The sequence below is a fragment of the Bombus pyrosoma genome, linkage group LG7, assembly GCF_014825855.1.
Source record: "Bombus pyrosoma isolate SC7728 linkage group LG7, ASM1482585v1, whole genome shotgun sequence".
Classification (NCBI taxonomy): domain Eukaryota; kingdom Metazoa; phylum Arthropoda; class Insecta; order Hymenoptera; family Apidae; genus Bombus; species Bombus pyrosoma.
In genome coordinates, this window is record NC_057776.1 from 13,267,221 (window position 1) to 13,284,147 (window position 16,927).

A 16,927-nucleotide genomic window follows, 5' to 3' on the forward strand; every position below is an offset into this window, starting at 1 on the left:
AAAGTTACAGGAGTTGTAAGAAGTTTTCGTTGACTTCGCTGTGGGTGGCTGTCGTGTTCCGTTGGCTTATTGTTAATGGGAGAAAATAGTCTAATCTCGGATTCTGATGGATGGATCGAACGATCGGAGGAATATAAATATTGAAATTTCTTTTTTATTTCTTTCGTAATCGCAATTGCGTTTGACATAGTGGCGAGCGAGTATCGTGCTGTTGACACGTTGTTGTAATGCGTTTCACGTGGTAGAAAGAACTAATATAATTAGGAATTCTGATATTTGAATCGAAGAAATTATAATATTGACACTTTCTAATTCTCTTGTATGACTATAATTTGGAAATATCCTGTATAGAAACATTAATTGGAATTTTACTACGCTTAGTGTAAAGTATTTATTCCATTTTAGTCGTTAAATTGATATTGGAAGTATTATCAGATTCTAAAGTTGTTTAATTGTTCGATAGATGATATTGCGATTAGTGTATTTTGACTCTATACTCTTAATTTTCAATTTTTCATCTTTCAATTTTGTTCTTATAAACAATATATACATTGCGTATTATGAAAACATTTCATTGTTACGATACTGAGGAAGACTTCCAGACGTAACAAATATTTGGCAAATATGATCATTGTAATTCTTAGCGTGATATTTTGTTTTAAATATGTGAATATAATATGATGAATGATAATATAAAATAATAATATAACCATCGATAACAATATAAATTTCCATTAAATTATATGCATGCAATGCACTACGTTCTAATCAAAATCCATTACCCTAATGATGTATTACCTGTATTATATTACGTTACCCGATATTCTGTGGTTTATAAACACATAATATTCAGATACATATTCCAGTACCCTAAATAATAATACAGCAATATCGTAGACAAATCAAATTATCATTTTTCTTTCTTTTTTAAATAAAATAATCCAATAAAGTAAAAATTCAGATAAAGATATTTAGCCTTCTGTAATCAGGATGTATCTTGCTTCTCATCTTTTAGTTGCATTAACCACTGACACAGGTTATTGAGTACACAAAATTAAATATTTAAAATTATTTAAAATATTTTCAATAATTTAATAACCCATACATTAGGTTATTAATATTATTACTAACAACGATGATTCTTATTTAAAGAAGCAAGAGCTGTCCGATATTTTTATTTTTCTCTAAATGTTCCAGTACTACTTATACACTTTCAGGTTGTTACCAATTTTTACCAATACAATCACGATCGTCGTTTTTTATCATAGTGGCAATGAAATTTCAAAAGTATTTTCTTATATCCGTAAAAGTTTCATACGATAAGAATTCAAATACTTTTGCGACTGTGTGTGCATTTACCAATTTCTAAATTATAATGCAATTACATAGCGAGTTAATAAATAATAAGGAAATTAAATAAAAGTATACACGAGAAGGATATTTTGACTAATGAAGCTACATGCCACGTTGATTGCCTGTGCCTCTTGTCGATCAAAATATTTATGGGATTATTCCGATACACCAATGTTTTCCTTTGTCTATCTTTTTTCCCCTTAATTTGTACCTTTCCAAGAACTGCTCCTCATACTATGCTTCCCGGAATACTGGCCCTATTATCGTCTGCTACGATAGTACGTGTATCGTAGTTGGGTAAACTTGTCGTGAAAATTCGGATATTTACGGAATCCATCGGCCTAGACCGTCGACACTTTGTTCATTGTTCGTGATCAGTCGGACTCACGCGTCTGCTGTGATTGGTTGTCTAATACATGTGCTCTTGTGTTTATGCTGCTAGGGAACTGTGCTTCCGGTAGACGCGCTCCACGAGCATCCCCTTTTCCTGATCTATCGTATGTGTAACTTTACTTTGATTTGTTCATTATTTAACTCGCCTTTGTAATTCTATTGATTTGTTAATCGTGTTTTTTAAATTGTAATATAAGGAGGATATACATTATTATTTAGGCAAACAAGCAAAATGTTATTTTTCGGATACTTTAAGCTACTCTAATGTACAGTGGCTACAAAAGTATTGACGCGTGCCTTTTTTTTTATCAGGTTTTACGTATACATGTGGCTTCCATAGTATACAATTTTCTGGCCGTATGGAAGTACTACTAAACAATACGAAATTTAACATTATTTGAATCTAATTAATTAGTACGTAAATACCACAATAAAGTATAAAACAATACGTTTTATAGCCACTGTATGTAACAGAGAATGTTTTCAACTAATATTTTCTAGTGAACAATATTACGATTATCGATGATATCGACACTAGAGTAATTTATTAATATCGATGCTACTACGAATATTGACAATATCGATGTTAGAGTAATGGAATGATTAATTGATGTTACTGAAACAATAATATATTAATTAGAAGTCATCAAAATTGAATCTCTTAATTTAACTTGATGTTAAATTGAAATAATTTTTATTCTAATGATCATAAATGGTATTAAAAGGTTCCAGATTTTGACAATTTTATGTATCTAATAATCCTTGTTTTCGTCTAATAAAATAGCAATATTAAATTAAATTTTATTACTTGAGACTCTTAAAGCAGCGAAATAGAAAGCTTTCGGTTTTTTCAAACGATCCTTACGTGTCTTTTACCATACCATATCTTCTATCGACCGTAGAACAAGAAAGATACCATTCATTAAGTGCCAAAATCATGCGTGTAAGACGAAAAATTCAACACTACTGATATACATATACAATAGAAGTCCATTTATCTCAGATTTGTGCAAAGTAAATTTTAGTCTGTCTCTGATTAAATGAACTCCTACTTATCTAAACATGCTCTTTATATCGATACGAATTCCAGTTGTATCAACTCACAGTTGTTTGCCTCACAATAAGATCACGTAAATAGAATTGTATCTTTAAATATAACTCGTCAGAATGTTAAAGTCATCAATACGTTAATTCATCCTTTACGTAATATCCAAAAATTAACGAATTATTTTCACCATTAGATGTCCAATAGCATGATACGCGTTATTTGAAATACTACGAGAGAAACAGTAAGACATAGAGTTTTATTTTAATTTCTCTACATTTTTTAAGTTATTTCGATACAGCCGTCAAATCGTTGATAGACAATTCACTGACTTAAACACGTATCTTGTTAAAAGAAACACGAACGTTTCGACTTGAATGCTGAAATCAAATGAAAGGCCAATCGATTAATATTTATCTGAAAAATTCTTCGTCTATGAGTCGAACCGATTTAGATTCATCTATGACATTGCAAGTCATTGCAAAGGTTAAGATTTAAATAAAAAATAAAAAAATAATTAAAGTGTGTATTATATGTCTCTATTTTGTCTGTGAAAACATTTATACGTATATATATGTAAAAATGTACTTCATGAGCATAATATGAACCTAATATGATAACTTGACATAAGAAGAGTGAACATAGTATTAAAAAACAACGTCTGGTATTTAGAAAAAGCAAGAAGTCTCTGTCTACGATCGGTTTCTTTAGTTGGATTCAATTTGAATTTCCACGTACATCGGCGTTCATTTTCCAGCATTGAAAATTTCCATAATAATCGACTTCCTCGAATCATTGCGATAGAATTCGTCCATATATCACTCGTTATTATTGACTTTCATCGTTCGTAAAATTCTGAAATTACGCAAATCGCGTAAAGTTTGTGGTCGTTCAACCAGTTTATGCGAAACGCTGCTCCCGCCATATTTGCGCGTATGTTTTGCTGAACGCGCGAATACGTATTTTTCTCCTCGGATACGTGTGTTCCCCGCGACTTGCTTCTGTTTCAGACAGCTTTTCAAACCTTACGAAAATTTCTCTTCGTTTGTGTTCTTTACGCCGCTTCCGCGAAACCAACGTAGTTTGCATTATACGTTTTTATTCGTCTTTTTAGCCAGTGGTTTTCCGTTTCACGTGAACATTCAGCGTCAATTTACAGCGCGTGACTCGCCTGAGCTTAAATAACCGGTATTTAGTGCCTCGTGCCGAAAATTTTGCATCGAATTAGAGAATTATTGATGATGCGGTATATTAAGAGCTTTTGAGAACAATGGATGCAAATAAATGGTTTCATTAGTCTCGTAAAATAGATGGAAAGGTATTAATAAACATAAGCTTGCGGGTTGTTTATTTATGGGGTAATTTGATATGGTGGAGTGGTTTTAGTTTGATTTGGTATAATTGCAGATATTTTAGAATACTTGTTCTTAGGAGCTTGATAAGTTAACGAAGTATTACAAACGGAAGAAGATCGTAAAAATATGTAGGAAATGCGAGAACGAGAAATGCACAGTTTTTAACGTTTAATAAGTTGTCGTAATATTTATAGGTATATCATTTTCTAGCTATGCGTTAATTTCGTTTATTACACGTATGCATTGATTATTCTAATTAGCATTTTTAATGGTGCAAAATGCTATCTGCATACAGATTAAAAAGAAGAAAAACTGTGCATTGCGGAAATTGTATTATGGTTTCATGTTTTGCAATGTTTTCTATTCCTTAATGCGTTTTATTAATTAATTAAATTCTACGCCGGTTTATATGTATATTAGGTTGTCCGGAAACTTTCTTTCGTTCTATAAAGAAATGATAGACGCATAATGTTTTTTGTTTTATATTAGTTTATGGAATTATGCACGAACATAATGATAGAAATAGAACGAAATGGATCATAGTTAATTCAATGAAATAATATAAAACAGAAATTGTTGTTCGTCTATCATCGCCTTATGAAACGAAAGAAACTTTTCGGACAACCTGATACATATTCAATTTCCGAAGAAGTTGCATTTTTTCCCAATATTTTTAAAGGCGTTTTTAGATATTCTTCGAAAATATATTTGCAATATAATTCTTCTTCTCGAAGAAACTCATCTACGTTATAATTAGGAAATTTGAAGAGACGTGAACGTGAAGCAGAAGTGAGAAAGGCATGAGACGGGTTAAAAGAGGAACATACGTGTGTTACGCATAACGTGTAACTGTAATAACTTCGTTCAAAGAATTTTTCAATTCTATGTAGAATGAACAATTCTTATAAATCTGAAATAATGAAATTAATCATCGAGAAAGTGTATCGAATCTTGCAGAAATTATTTCAATCTAGCACGTGTTATTTCGATGAAACCATTGACGAATGTATCAAGTACTTTGTATGAAGCATTATGTTGAAAAAAGTCGTCATATTTATACATAAAGTTCTTACATTATAAATGTATTATTTATCGAGATACATGAGATTTTGACCGCCAGTTGCTGAAAGCTCAAATTTGGAAATTACATCTTTCAAGAAAACCACATGCATGAAAACACGTTTCAATATCTGATTCATAAAGCGAAGATCCTATGTTCATTGATGACTATCGTTCGTATCGTGTGCACCTTATATACATACCGTACGTGCATAAAGAATTTGACATTTCATTAACACTGTAAAACTTGGCATTACAAGAAAATTAAAAAAAGAAAAGAAAAGAACGTTCAATTATTTTCAACTGTCAGAGTGAAATACTACTCACACATGCTTCAAGTTCCATTCTTATCCAATAAAAGTTTCCAATCTTTTGAACGTTTACTGTATATCGTAACCATACTAGAGCCTAGCGATATAATCATGTTGAACCAAAAACACGCAATATCTGGAATACTACGTCGTTTGAGATGCCCGGAGAAAACCGATAATTATCAAGCGAATGCGGGCGTCGCGCCGGTATCGAGCCGAGAAACGAAGGAGTCGATGGTTTCCGGGGAAATAAATTCGAGACGCGAGGCCAGCTGTGTTCCGGTCGCGACGCCTGGTATGGCAGCCTCGATACGTCGATGCTCGAGGAAGCTCGAGAGAGTCTTCAAACACGTGCGTGGCAATAATTTGTCCGTTGAGATGCGATCTAAATGAAATAATACGCGCGGGGCATTAATGATTGTCGGACGCGGACTACGCATCACCTGCTGCAGCTGCATACGAATAATGGGAAATTTCGACGAGGAAATTAAGGCTGACCGAGGGAAACGCTCTCGATTGTGCGAACGTACAAATTCGCCTGGTCATTTGTATTGGTTTTTGTTCGCTTTGCATTTGAAGCCGGGAAGATTTTTTGTGGTAATTGTGTTCGACTTTAGGCCAGTTAGAGATAATACGTTTATCGTATGTATAGCATCGTATACATCTATTCTTGAAATTTGTTAATCTCGGTCAATTGTAAAATTTTATTAAAATGTAAAAAATTCGTTATGTATTTTTGTAGATAAAAAGAGAATTGTTAATTATATTAATGCATACATTCATGAATAATAATTTCAAATTATTCCTATTTCTTATCGAAACAACGATTTTAAATATTTTTTTCTAGGAACGCGAGAAATTTGAAAATTCGTTATTTTCATTACGCAAAATATTTATTTTTAATCAGCAAATAAATTAAAATAATAATTTCGTAGCAAGTTGGAAATAAATTACTGTGCGTGTACCAACAACATAATTACACAATTGATAAAGAAAAAATGAATTATGAAAATGGTTATCTTCGCGAGTGATGGTAGAATTAATTAAATTTTGGTAAACGAGGTCAGTTACATTTAAATAAAACGCGTTGCTATTTCATTTGCATCTATATTGTCTTTCGTTTTTATTTTGAATTATGAAGAAGCAGTAAAGGATTCCATTTTTGTGGTGAGCCAATTAATATACGAAAACGAAGAGACGGGTGTACCTAGATTGTCTGAAACAGGCAGCTAATTTATTAAACTTGTCTAACGAATGCAAGGTAATGATTTTTCTTGCATTTTCTTACGATGAAGAGAAAAGCATCAGGAAACAAATGTCATTTTAATTTCAATTTAATTTTTGATATTTCAACATTTGCTTCGATAGATACGATTCATTTAAAATTTCCTGTGTTTTTACGTTTGCAGTTGCGTTTCATGTTTGTTTTTCATTAATTTTCCAATTATATATTTTATTTGAAAACGAAATTACATTCAAATATATTGCATTGAAAAGGTAAACTTTGGTAATTAAAATTTTTATGACACAGCAGCGTTATTTTATTACGAGGGTAAGAGCAACTGAATTTTCATCTCTGTATAATTATTTTATTTTGAAGATTTTCGGAATTTTAGACGAGTGCCTTCTAGATTCGAAATCCTCGTATCATTTAAAATAAATATTAAATTTATTTTTTTTTTAATCTATAGGCATAAATTGGTTCGTCGTATCGAAGCAAAGTAACTCCAATAGTAAACTTAAATTGCTTTGTTTCTATTAATCATATATTCGGAATGCTCTTGCACGATTGATCTAACATCGTTAGTGAAATCTTACGAGTTAGAAATTTTAAGTTACAAGTTACGAAATACCGTTACTAATAAATTCTCTTACATAAATTGATAATTATACAAATAAAATTTTGATCGTAAATTTTGCAAATTAGATTTATTGATTTTTCTAGACGATGTAACATTATGAAATTAGAAAAGAGAAATTTACAACTTACTACTTCTAACTTCCCGCATCGCTGATCTTAATAATTTCCATACCGTGTAAGCACACCTAGAGTTATAAAACTAAGAAATTTATAAACAGCGGTTGATCGATTAACCTGTTAATCAATTCTTTAACCAGAAACTTGTATAATTACCTACAGAAGTAAATGCTGACGAACACAATTTCAACACGATATATTTCCAACAGACATGAATCAACGAGTCGATTATTAAAAACTAAGATACTTGCGAATAAAAAGATTTTCAAAGTCGAAGGATTGAAAATCCAAGTGACCAGTTGACTCGTCTCCGTCTGACTCGTTTCTCGGAATCTCCACCTCGGTATTATCCAAAAACTGACTAGAAAAATATCTCTTTGCCGCCCGAAAACGCGTTTCGAATCGCCTAATTAAAACTGTACTAATTAGATGAGAGAGCAATGGCGAGTCGCGGGCGAAAAATCGTAATCGTACCGTGGCTGGCTACCTGGCGAAGTCGTTTTGTGGAGGGGGCCCCTCGGCATTTTTTCTCACCTCGAAAGCTGCCCCCGTCGGCGGGACTGGCCTTTCACGGGGCCCCCTCCTTGCTCGCACAATGGCGCAATTATGCAATTAAAGCGGGTGAATGAGGTGGGCCCGGTGGTGGGCAGGACGCGGGGAGGACGAAAAAGTCTCGGCCAAATAGAATTCCATCGTAACGTGCGCGTTCTCTGTGTATCCTGGCCGGTTCGTCGTGCTGAGCGAGCGAGAAAGATCGCGAATTCTACGCGAGAATAGCGAAGGAAAAAGACAGAAAGACCGAAAAGAAGTGGACAGAAGAGCGAGCGAAGAAGGGGCAGGGGGGTGGAGAGGTGGTAAGGGTGGCGAGCCGCGTCTTTCTACTTTCTACCTCCTTCGCTCGCCCCTAACGACCTCATTGTTCGAGGTGTAATCCAAAACGCCGTTCGCGAGGACCGTGCGTCCGCGCGAGTGAAAGAAAGCAAAAGAAATTAAAGACGAGCTTTTTGGAGGCAGTGAGAGAAAGAGAGGAAGCAGAGACGCGTGGTTGGGGAAGAAAAAGAAAAAGGGAAGGATGAGCTGGTACGTAGAACGTACCGGCAGAAACACCTTAGACGCCGATCGATTCCTCTTTAACGCCGTGGCCCCTTGTCTAAAATCGAATCTCGAGCCGCGGGCGAGATTTCGATTATCCCCGCCCGCCATGCAAATCCACGCGAACAAGCTGGCCCGCCTCGCGTGGCGCGAACGCGCCCGAGTCCGCGCCACGCTTTCCATCCGCACCGACCGCTCGAATCCCAAATGAATACGCGAATTTAGTCGAGGGTGGATGGTATCGGGGCTGGCCTTTGGGTTATGGGTAGTTGATGATCTTTTGGGATGGGTTGGAAAGGCTATAGTTACGGCGAATTCGTGTTATGACGAAATGTCATTCCGATGATTATGTCGGAATAATCAGATATGGAAATTACAGAGGAGGAATATGATAAAGTGATAATTTGCTGTTCTTTTTACGGATGAACAGTTTCAAAATTGCGCACATTGTCGATTAATTCCAATTCATTAAACATGTATTGCTTCAGGCTCCTCGCGACTTTTCTAAAAGGCTTATACATATCGGAGATTTTTGGATTTGATAAATTACTTTTGACGATATTGAAATAAATTTATAAAACGTGCAAAGGGAATTAGATATTTCATGAATATAAATCTAAGGATGTGTCTAAATAGACTGCCTTTGTTTTCGAAACGTTGTCTTATTAAGTAGATGACTGACTAATTTACAGCTTGACTTGAAAATTCCTTTCGTAACGTTTTAGTTCATACAAATGAATATTTAGTAATCGCTTTTTAAATATTCTGAAAGTTATATAAAACTACATACCTAATCTCTAAAAGAACTCGGATATTTACAATTCTTATGCTTTTCATACGTATACATCTAAGATTTAAACATTTTAAGTTTTAATTCGCAATTTCAAATTCAGTTGAAAATAAACCCTTGCACTCTGTAATCGCGTGCTACGATATTCCGAAAAAGATCATTTCTCGTTCGTTTTGTGCAAGAGGTAGAACTGCAAATGCAGCGAAAACGAAGTTGCAAATTTATGTGAAACAAGTACGGGTTATGCGACTAGAATCTGTAACATATCGGAAGCTCATATTACTTGTACTTCTTTTTCATCAATTAAGAATTGGACGACAATCAATAATGCAATATTGGAAACACATATTTAATTTTTCCCTTGGATTAAAACGCTTCAAACACTTTCTACCACATCATAAATTAAATAAAGGCAACTCTCTAGTACTTTATTCGTCTCGAAATGTCACTCCACTTGTTTCACTTACTCTAATTGAAGAGTAGATGATATAAATTACGGCTTTCTTTCTCGATTATACGAGAGACAGATAATCAAAGGTTTCGATTTCCATCTGTGCCTTGTAAGTTGTAAGTCTACGGCAAAGAGTTCTTCATTAATAATTCGTACGTTTCGTTTTTCTTTCATGCTGCGGATGGTCAGCAGAACGAACAGGTGAGTGCAATATTCAGGAGTATCATCGCCCAGAATTGCTAGGGTGAGATATATCTGCTTGACAACTGGTACGATGGAATAGATTAATTTGCAGATTAGTATTGTTATTGTACGTAACATGGTATACTAGATAATACATTTATATAAATCAAATATAATTACTCCAAATACAGCGTAACATTAAGGAAACTAGGTCATACGATGGATGTTTCAACATTGATAAATGAAATATTATCCTGTTTTCTAAGAGACAAACAACGAAAATGAAACAAATTAGCTGTATCGTATACTGGAAACGGTTCAAAGGTTACATCAAAAGACAGAAGGATACAATAGCCGATGAACGATCGGAATTATTTCAACTCCATTCATCCACGAAGAAATTGAAACTCTTAAAAGAGCAGTATCGCTCGTTCGAAACGCACTCTGTCACCTGACGACTTCCAATTGTTCAAAGGTCTCTCAGACCAATAACTGGAAGATCGTCAGAGGATTCCATCGTCATCGGGACAAAACAGCCTGTGAGTCTCTGCGAATCGAGACGATTTGTTCCAAAGTGTCACTGTATCATCCCCAAAGCAAAAATACCGCCCGGCACAAGGGTAAAAAGCAAATCGGTGCACTTCCCTTCGCCCTGCTCGCTTTTCGCCCTCTCTCCCCAGTTCTCTGGCCACTGTCTGTCTCTCTTCCGTTCACGGCGGCGAGTGTCGCGTCCGATTTAAATGAATTTGCATAGATTTTCCATTTATCCGTCTGGCCGGTCGTTTATTGCATATTTATCGAAAGTGGCGAAGAACTAATGCGATAAATTTCAATAAGCCCATCGGGTAACGCGTCACACGCCGACTTTAATATTCATACGCGGGTACACAGAGGCTTTGGACGATCGTTCGCGAAATCAGGAAATGCAACAAACCGTCTACAGGCGAAGCAGCACTGGCAGAGAGAGCGTTTCGAAACGTGGAGGCGCGAACGATCCTTGTCGTGAGAGGGCTCCATGCCTGATTTACGATCCAAGTCACAAGTCGAGCTGTTAGACGTTTTGCGTTCGCTGGACTGCGTTCTCTTTGATTTTTTTTTTTTTTTTTTTTTTTGAATGATTTTTCATTCGGCGTATGCCACGCCTCGTGCTTCTTTGCTTATTGCTGGAAACGACGAGAGAAATTCTGCCTCGATGGAATTTCGTTGATGAATTGGTTTGAGAATTGACGACGAGTGTCGTTCGTTTGGTTCTTTTTTATATCGATAAGATGCAATGGAATTAATACGACGTTAATTCAGGGTGGTCGTTTAAGAGTTCGATTCAAATTCCATCGATGCTTCCAATTGTGTAATGACTTGGCTTGACGCTGCGAATCTTTTCAAAATTTTTAGTTTCCTCTTTTTTTGCAATTACTAAGTACAGTGTAGATGCCAGTGTAGACATTTGTAGAATTGCAAAGTGGAGGATACATATTTATATTGAATATTCTACTTTGAATATTTTGTATATTTTTGCATATGATGTGCATTCCGTACATTTTTGCATATTTAAATTTCTATTGAATATAGAAAGATACACGATTTATTAATAGTAGATATGTATATCCTCCATCATTAATAATTTATGTTCTGCTTTACATTATTACGAAATTTTAATAATAAGGATAATCTCAATATTTCAGTGCTAATTGCGCAGATTAAAAATTACACGTGAACAAGTGGGAAGGTATAAATAGCGAAATGTGTTAGATTTTACAGTCGGAATTAATTTAAGAAATCCGATCTATCTTCTGATCTATCGAAACGAAAAAATCGAGAAATCCACGTAAATCGTAAAATGTTTCAAATAGACTACCCACTTTTACCCTTTTAGGATCGAATTTTTCTTTTAGCCTTCGAGAAGAATAGTTTTTTTCGTATCAATTATAAATAATAAAGAAACATCTTCTCGGATGATCTTGTAAAGGGTGCAGAATATATTCAAATATGAAACCACTTTTATCAAAAGCGAATAAATTCATCGTTTAGTTAATTGATAACTTGTTAAAATATAATTTTGCATGCACGTAACATCGATCGTGCGAGGATCAAATATGCAGAAGTATCCAAAATGTGTATAATATGCACAAATATACAAAACATCGAAAACAGAACGCTCTTTATAACGTTTAATACGCGAAACAACTATCTACTTCGATTGCATTTCTGAATATTCATAAAAATATGAATCTGTATATAAATATTCGAAGCCTGCTTGCAAGTAATGCTCGAAACGGTTGCTGCAATAAGGCACAATCAGGCACTTCCACTTTACAGAAATTTCAACGAACCAATACAAAATAAAACTGAAAATCAAGTACTTTTTAAATGATGCTATAAAGCCATAATCGATTGATTATTCGTAATAATAAACTTTCGCACTTTTTGAATGTGGAACTTTCCAATACGGAACTTCTTTCTCTCTTAATAAAGGCGATTTGCATATTTTGGAACTGCCACTTTGTTGTTGGCGCGAATCCTTTATTCATCAAATTTTTCACTTTGATCCTTCTTATTTCCCTGAAAGATTACAATATATAAATTTTCCACGAGACTGGACACAGATATGCTATTGTCACTGTGGAAACAATTCGCAATTTGTGCACATTCTACGTACAATTTTCCTATCGGGAAAATAATTGACTGGGATCAAAGTGACTATTGTGACTCTGAAAGCGGCCCAGTTCCGATTAGGGAGCCAGAGAAGGAGTAAATCGATTAATCGTCGGATTCTGTAGTTTCAGAGAGCGTGTTTTCCGCCGCCGTTGGAGTTGGGGTGGGTGGCTACACCTGGGGTGCTCCCACGCCACCCCCTGGCTCACCCTACAGTCCCGTGCCCGTGACGCAGCTCGAGTTGCTGGCCAAGAATTTGGCTAGTTTGGCTCCTCCGGGTCAACAAGCGCTTAGTCTTCAAGGTGTTGGTGTGAACGTAGGCAGCTTGCATCACGCTCAGCACACACAGCATACCCAGCACACGCAACATACACTAAATCTGACTGGTCTTCATCATCTTCATCATGGTGAGCATTTTTTTTTTTTTTAACTATAAATTATAGAAAAGATATATTGTTTGGAATGAAATTAGTACCAACAAGTTGTTAATTTGAAACGAATAATGTGATGGATGAATTTTCTGGTTTTCATCATTTTTATTATGGTGAGTTTTTTTTTTATATTATAAAGTATGAAGAGATCTTCTTTTTCTCGTCGTTTGGAATTAAATTAGGAATCGAATTAGTTTTAAGTTGTAAGAAACAAATAATCTGATAAGTTTTTCGTTAGGATTATACTGGATTGCTCTTTTTAAAATAATTGAAGAATGTTTAGGTATTTTTTTGGTAAAAAATGAATAAACTTGCAATTGATTCGAGTACGTTCTCGAGAGTATTTTTTTATTAATAACGATACACTTTATAATAATTTGTTCAAAAATACCAGGTGCTCTAGAAAAGGTTATTATGTCGCGTGCAAATGTACTTTGAAAATATAAGATATGTATGAATTATGCTAGATACCGTCGTATATTATTTTATATATCGAATTAAAAATCTTAAATGTTTTCGACTCGTTAACCTTTAAACCATCGAGATCATGCTGGTTTGCGCAAAGTTACTTTTAATCCAACTGCGAGAAACATTAATGGTCTCGTGATGCAATTTGATTTTAATCTTAATTTCACGTTTTTAGAATTAAATGTTGTTAAGGGCAAGTAATACACGGAGCACTTTATTTATCTCGGCTACTTTATCATCGTTTATCATTGTTACTGTTAAAAATGAAAAATAGAAGGGGATGAACACGACAGTTAGTAATTTTCCTTCCACAATACATTTTCTCTCCAAATTTTAGAGTTATCACTCATCTAGTTATTTTCTCATACGCCGTTGTAAAACACGACGAATAACAAGGTTGATACAATAGAGAAAGTAATTTGTATTAGTATATTGACAGTAAATATTAATTAAAAAGAGATAGAACTTTAGAAAGTGGTAGGAAGTAATCCAGCAAGTAGTTCTAGACATATGTGGCGTTTCTTCAAAAAGTCGACCATCTTCTAACAGGAAGTTTTTACATTTTGTAAAAATACCATTATAAAATCATACAATGTAACTCATTACTACTTAACTATTTGTATAACCTCGTCTATTATTCTATTACGTAACTTTATCCAATATTCTATTACGTACGAATATAGGTATCTTGAAAAAGGAGTAATATTTGATGAAAATGAATCGTCGTGTATCAGATATAAACACCATAAATATCTACATAAATATGCAGTGTATCTGTTAATCAAATAATTGAAATGTTATGAAATTTTTACTTCTCTCGTAAATGTATGAAAATCGGCATTCTTCAGGACTCATAATTATTATTAATTCAAACGTAGCTGAGTTAAGAATTATATTTTCCATTATTATTGTTTTCTCATTTTTGCAAATTATTATTCTTAATTTCATTATCATTTCTAGATCGTCTTTCTATGATAAATTATTCAATCTACTAGAAACTTTCCAAGTCTTCATTCTGCCTTGTCAGCCATTTTTCCAGAAACTTCTATAATTATTCTTCTGGAAGGATAATTTGCATATCTCGATCAACTGTGCAAATATAATAATGGACATACTAATGCATATTTAATACGGTAAAAAATGGCGAAAATTATCTGTCCCACCCAACGCAAACGATAGATTCAAATGACGAAAAAGAAACGCAGCAACTTGTTTTGATTCATCCAAACATGATCTCGAAGATATCGAGGAGGAAGTGGTGAAAGTTTTCTCGTTTAACTTTATCGATCGTGTTACCGTAATAAACGACGGAACGAAAAGTTACGCATTCAACAAGTTCGGAAAGAGTTTAATCGGCGCTCGATTGCCGACTAATTCGACGCGAATGCTGGAATAATCTTCGATCACCGCGGAAGTTGACACAGGGTTATTCAACGTTCTCTCGAGTACTTTTAAGGCTGTATCTATGCCGACGAATCGCTCTCCAAGTTCGACGTCGATTCGCCCGTTAAGCAGCTTACAATGTCGGAAAATAAGATGGTCGTGAGAAAGAATTTCCAAGTTGGAATTCCTATGTATGTATGTTCCTCTGTGTATGTAATTGAAATTGTTTCATAAATCACTTCGAGTTGCTCCCTCGCAGCCTTTGATCTCGCGATTGATGTAATCTATTGGTAATTATTTCTACGCGCATGGTTCGGTTTTATTTCTTATTCGGTATGTTTAATAAAAATTAAATTGTAACTATAACGATTGATAGACTGAATTTTTATTCTTTTATTCTTAACGTACATAGAAGTTTAATAAATTTTAATTCCAATAAAATTAGTGATCTTTTCCCTAAGTCTTATATAGATAGTTTTCAAACATTTTTACATTTTTTGTATTATTTATTTCAATACTTTTTTACTTTATAAGATTTTTCTTTATATCCTGAAAGTATCAGAAGCAAATAGAGAAATTTATTCCTCCAGGACGTATTATCGTTTTCTTTTTTTAATTGGTTCTTTGTTATCGTATCAATACCTCTAATACGTTGTTGATAAAACATTTGTCATTTTTGGAAAAGATCAGTTTGATTTTACAAAATTCAGCAGCTGAACTTATTAGATCCGAATTTTCCAGATTATCTTTTACAAAGTCGGAATTACAGTGTGTCTTACAACTAACAATGAGAAATTTGCTGCAGTGTAGAATGAGATGCTCTAGTAATTTTTGTGTCGTATAACATTTATATTATTATATCACATTTCTCCGTGTTTTTCTGTATTATCTGAATATGTTCCCTTTTGTTCCTAATACATATCTCTATAATGTATTAATAACAGTGATATAATTATTTTGAAAACAACCTCGTTCCGCAAAATTGTTTGATATAATCGACGCTATTACGAATTAAAATATGCAAGTGGGAATAAAACAAATATTTGCATAAAGTTTTTATTATACAAATAACGTATGAATCGGGTGAAACGTTTGTCACAAAAGTATAGGTAATTGTACAAAATCGGTTTATCGAGTAGAAGTTTGAAGCTGGTCGACATTGTGGTTTCATTGCGTTTACCATATTGTATTAATAATTAGCCACATATTTCGTGGTCAATAGCTTAATTAATGTTATCCGAATCGCAAGGATCTTACTCGATTTTATTGTCTGCTTCCTTTTACCATTGCTAGCATCAATCATTTCGGTCTAAAATTCGTTTATTCATTCTCATTTCGTTTATTTCTTTATGAAATTGCTTTTTTTCGTAAAAATAATATTTTATAATCCAATTAACAATCAATTAATAGATAAAGTAAATTAAGAAGTTAAAAAGTTATTACTTTACGGTTTAAATTACCAGACAGAATTAAGCCATTTTTATTGAATAATTCATTAATAATTTAAAAATAGAAGTACATCTACATGTTGGGTAATATTCAAGAATAAAGACGATGTTTACTACAATGAATAATGCATTTTTACTTATTACTTTGCAGTGAATTTTAATCGATTGCACTTCTTTGAATAATATCATGTACATACTAGCTAATACATAACATAAAATGATGTACTTCGTTTCAATTTGAAAATTGAAACGTATGCGAACTTTATCCCTAAATTAAGCGAGAATATATGATTTATCCCATAATTGTTAATTAAGCACGTATCTGTTGGTAACATTAAAGGTTTATTATCCTATATATACCAACATTGCGCGACAACTAATATTTACTATGATTAACGTATTAACTGAATAATATATAATAATATATAACAAATACATAATCCTGCTTTAGATGAAACTCTCCAATACTTCAAATTTATCTGGTTTCAAACAGCTTATACATTCTATGCAATATTGCTGCGATTCAAACTCGATA

General features: G+C 33.8%; 1 protein-coding gene across 8 annotated transcripts in view; it reads left to right on the top strand.

The window, feature by feature from the left end:
• LOC122569776 overlaps window positions 1-16,927 on the top strand; it is a 348,929-nt gene that overhangs the window by 243,341 nt on the left and 88,661 nt on the right. For 6 of the 8 annotated variants that reach the window (XM_043731353.1, XM_043731355.1, XM_043731354.1 and 3 more), the window contains 2 exons: window positions 10,020-10,028; window positions 12,788-13,069. In XM_043731353.1, coding sequence (XP_043587288.1) covers window positions 10,020-10,028; window positions 12,788-13,069 — 291 coding nt within the window. The remainder of the gene's footprint in view (window positions 1-10,019; window positions 10,029-12,787; window positions 13,070-16,927) is intronic. The other 2 variants (XM_043731356.1, XM_043731358.1) reach the window with 1 other exon arrangement.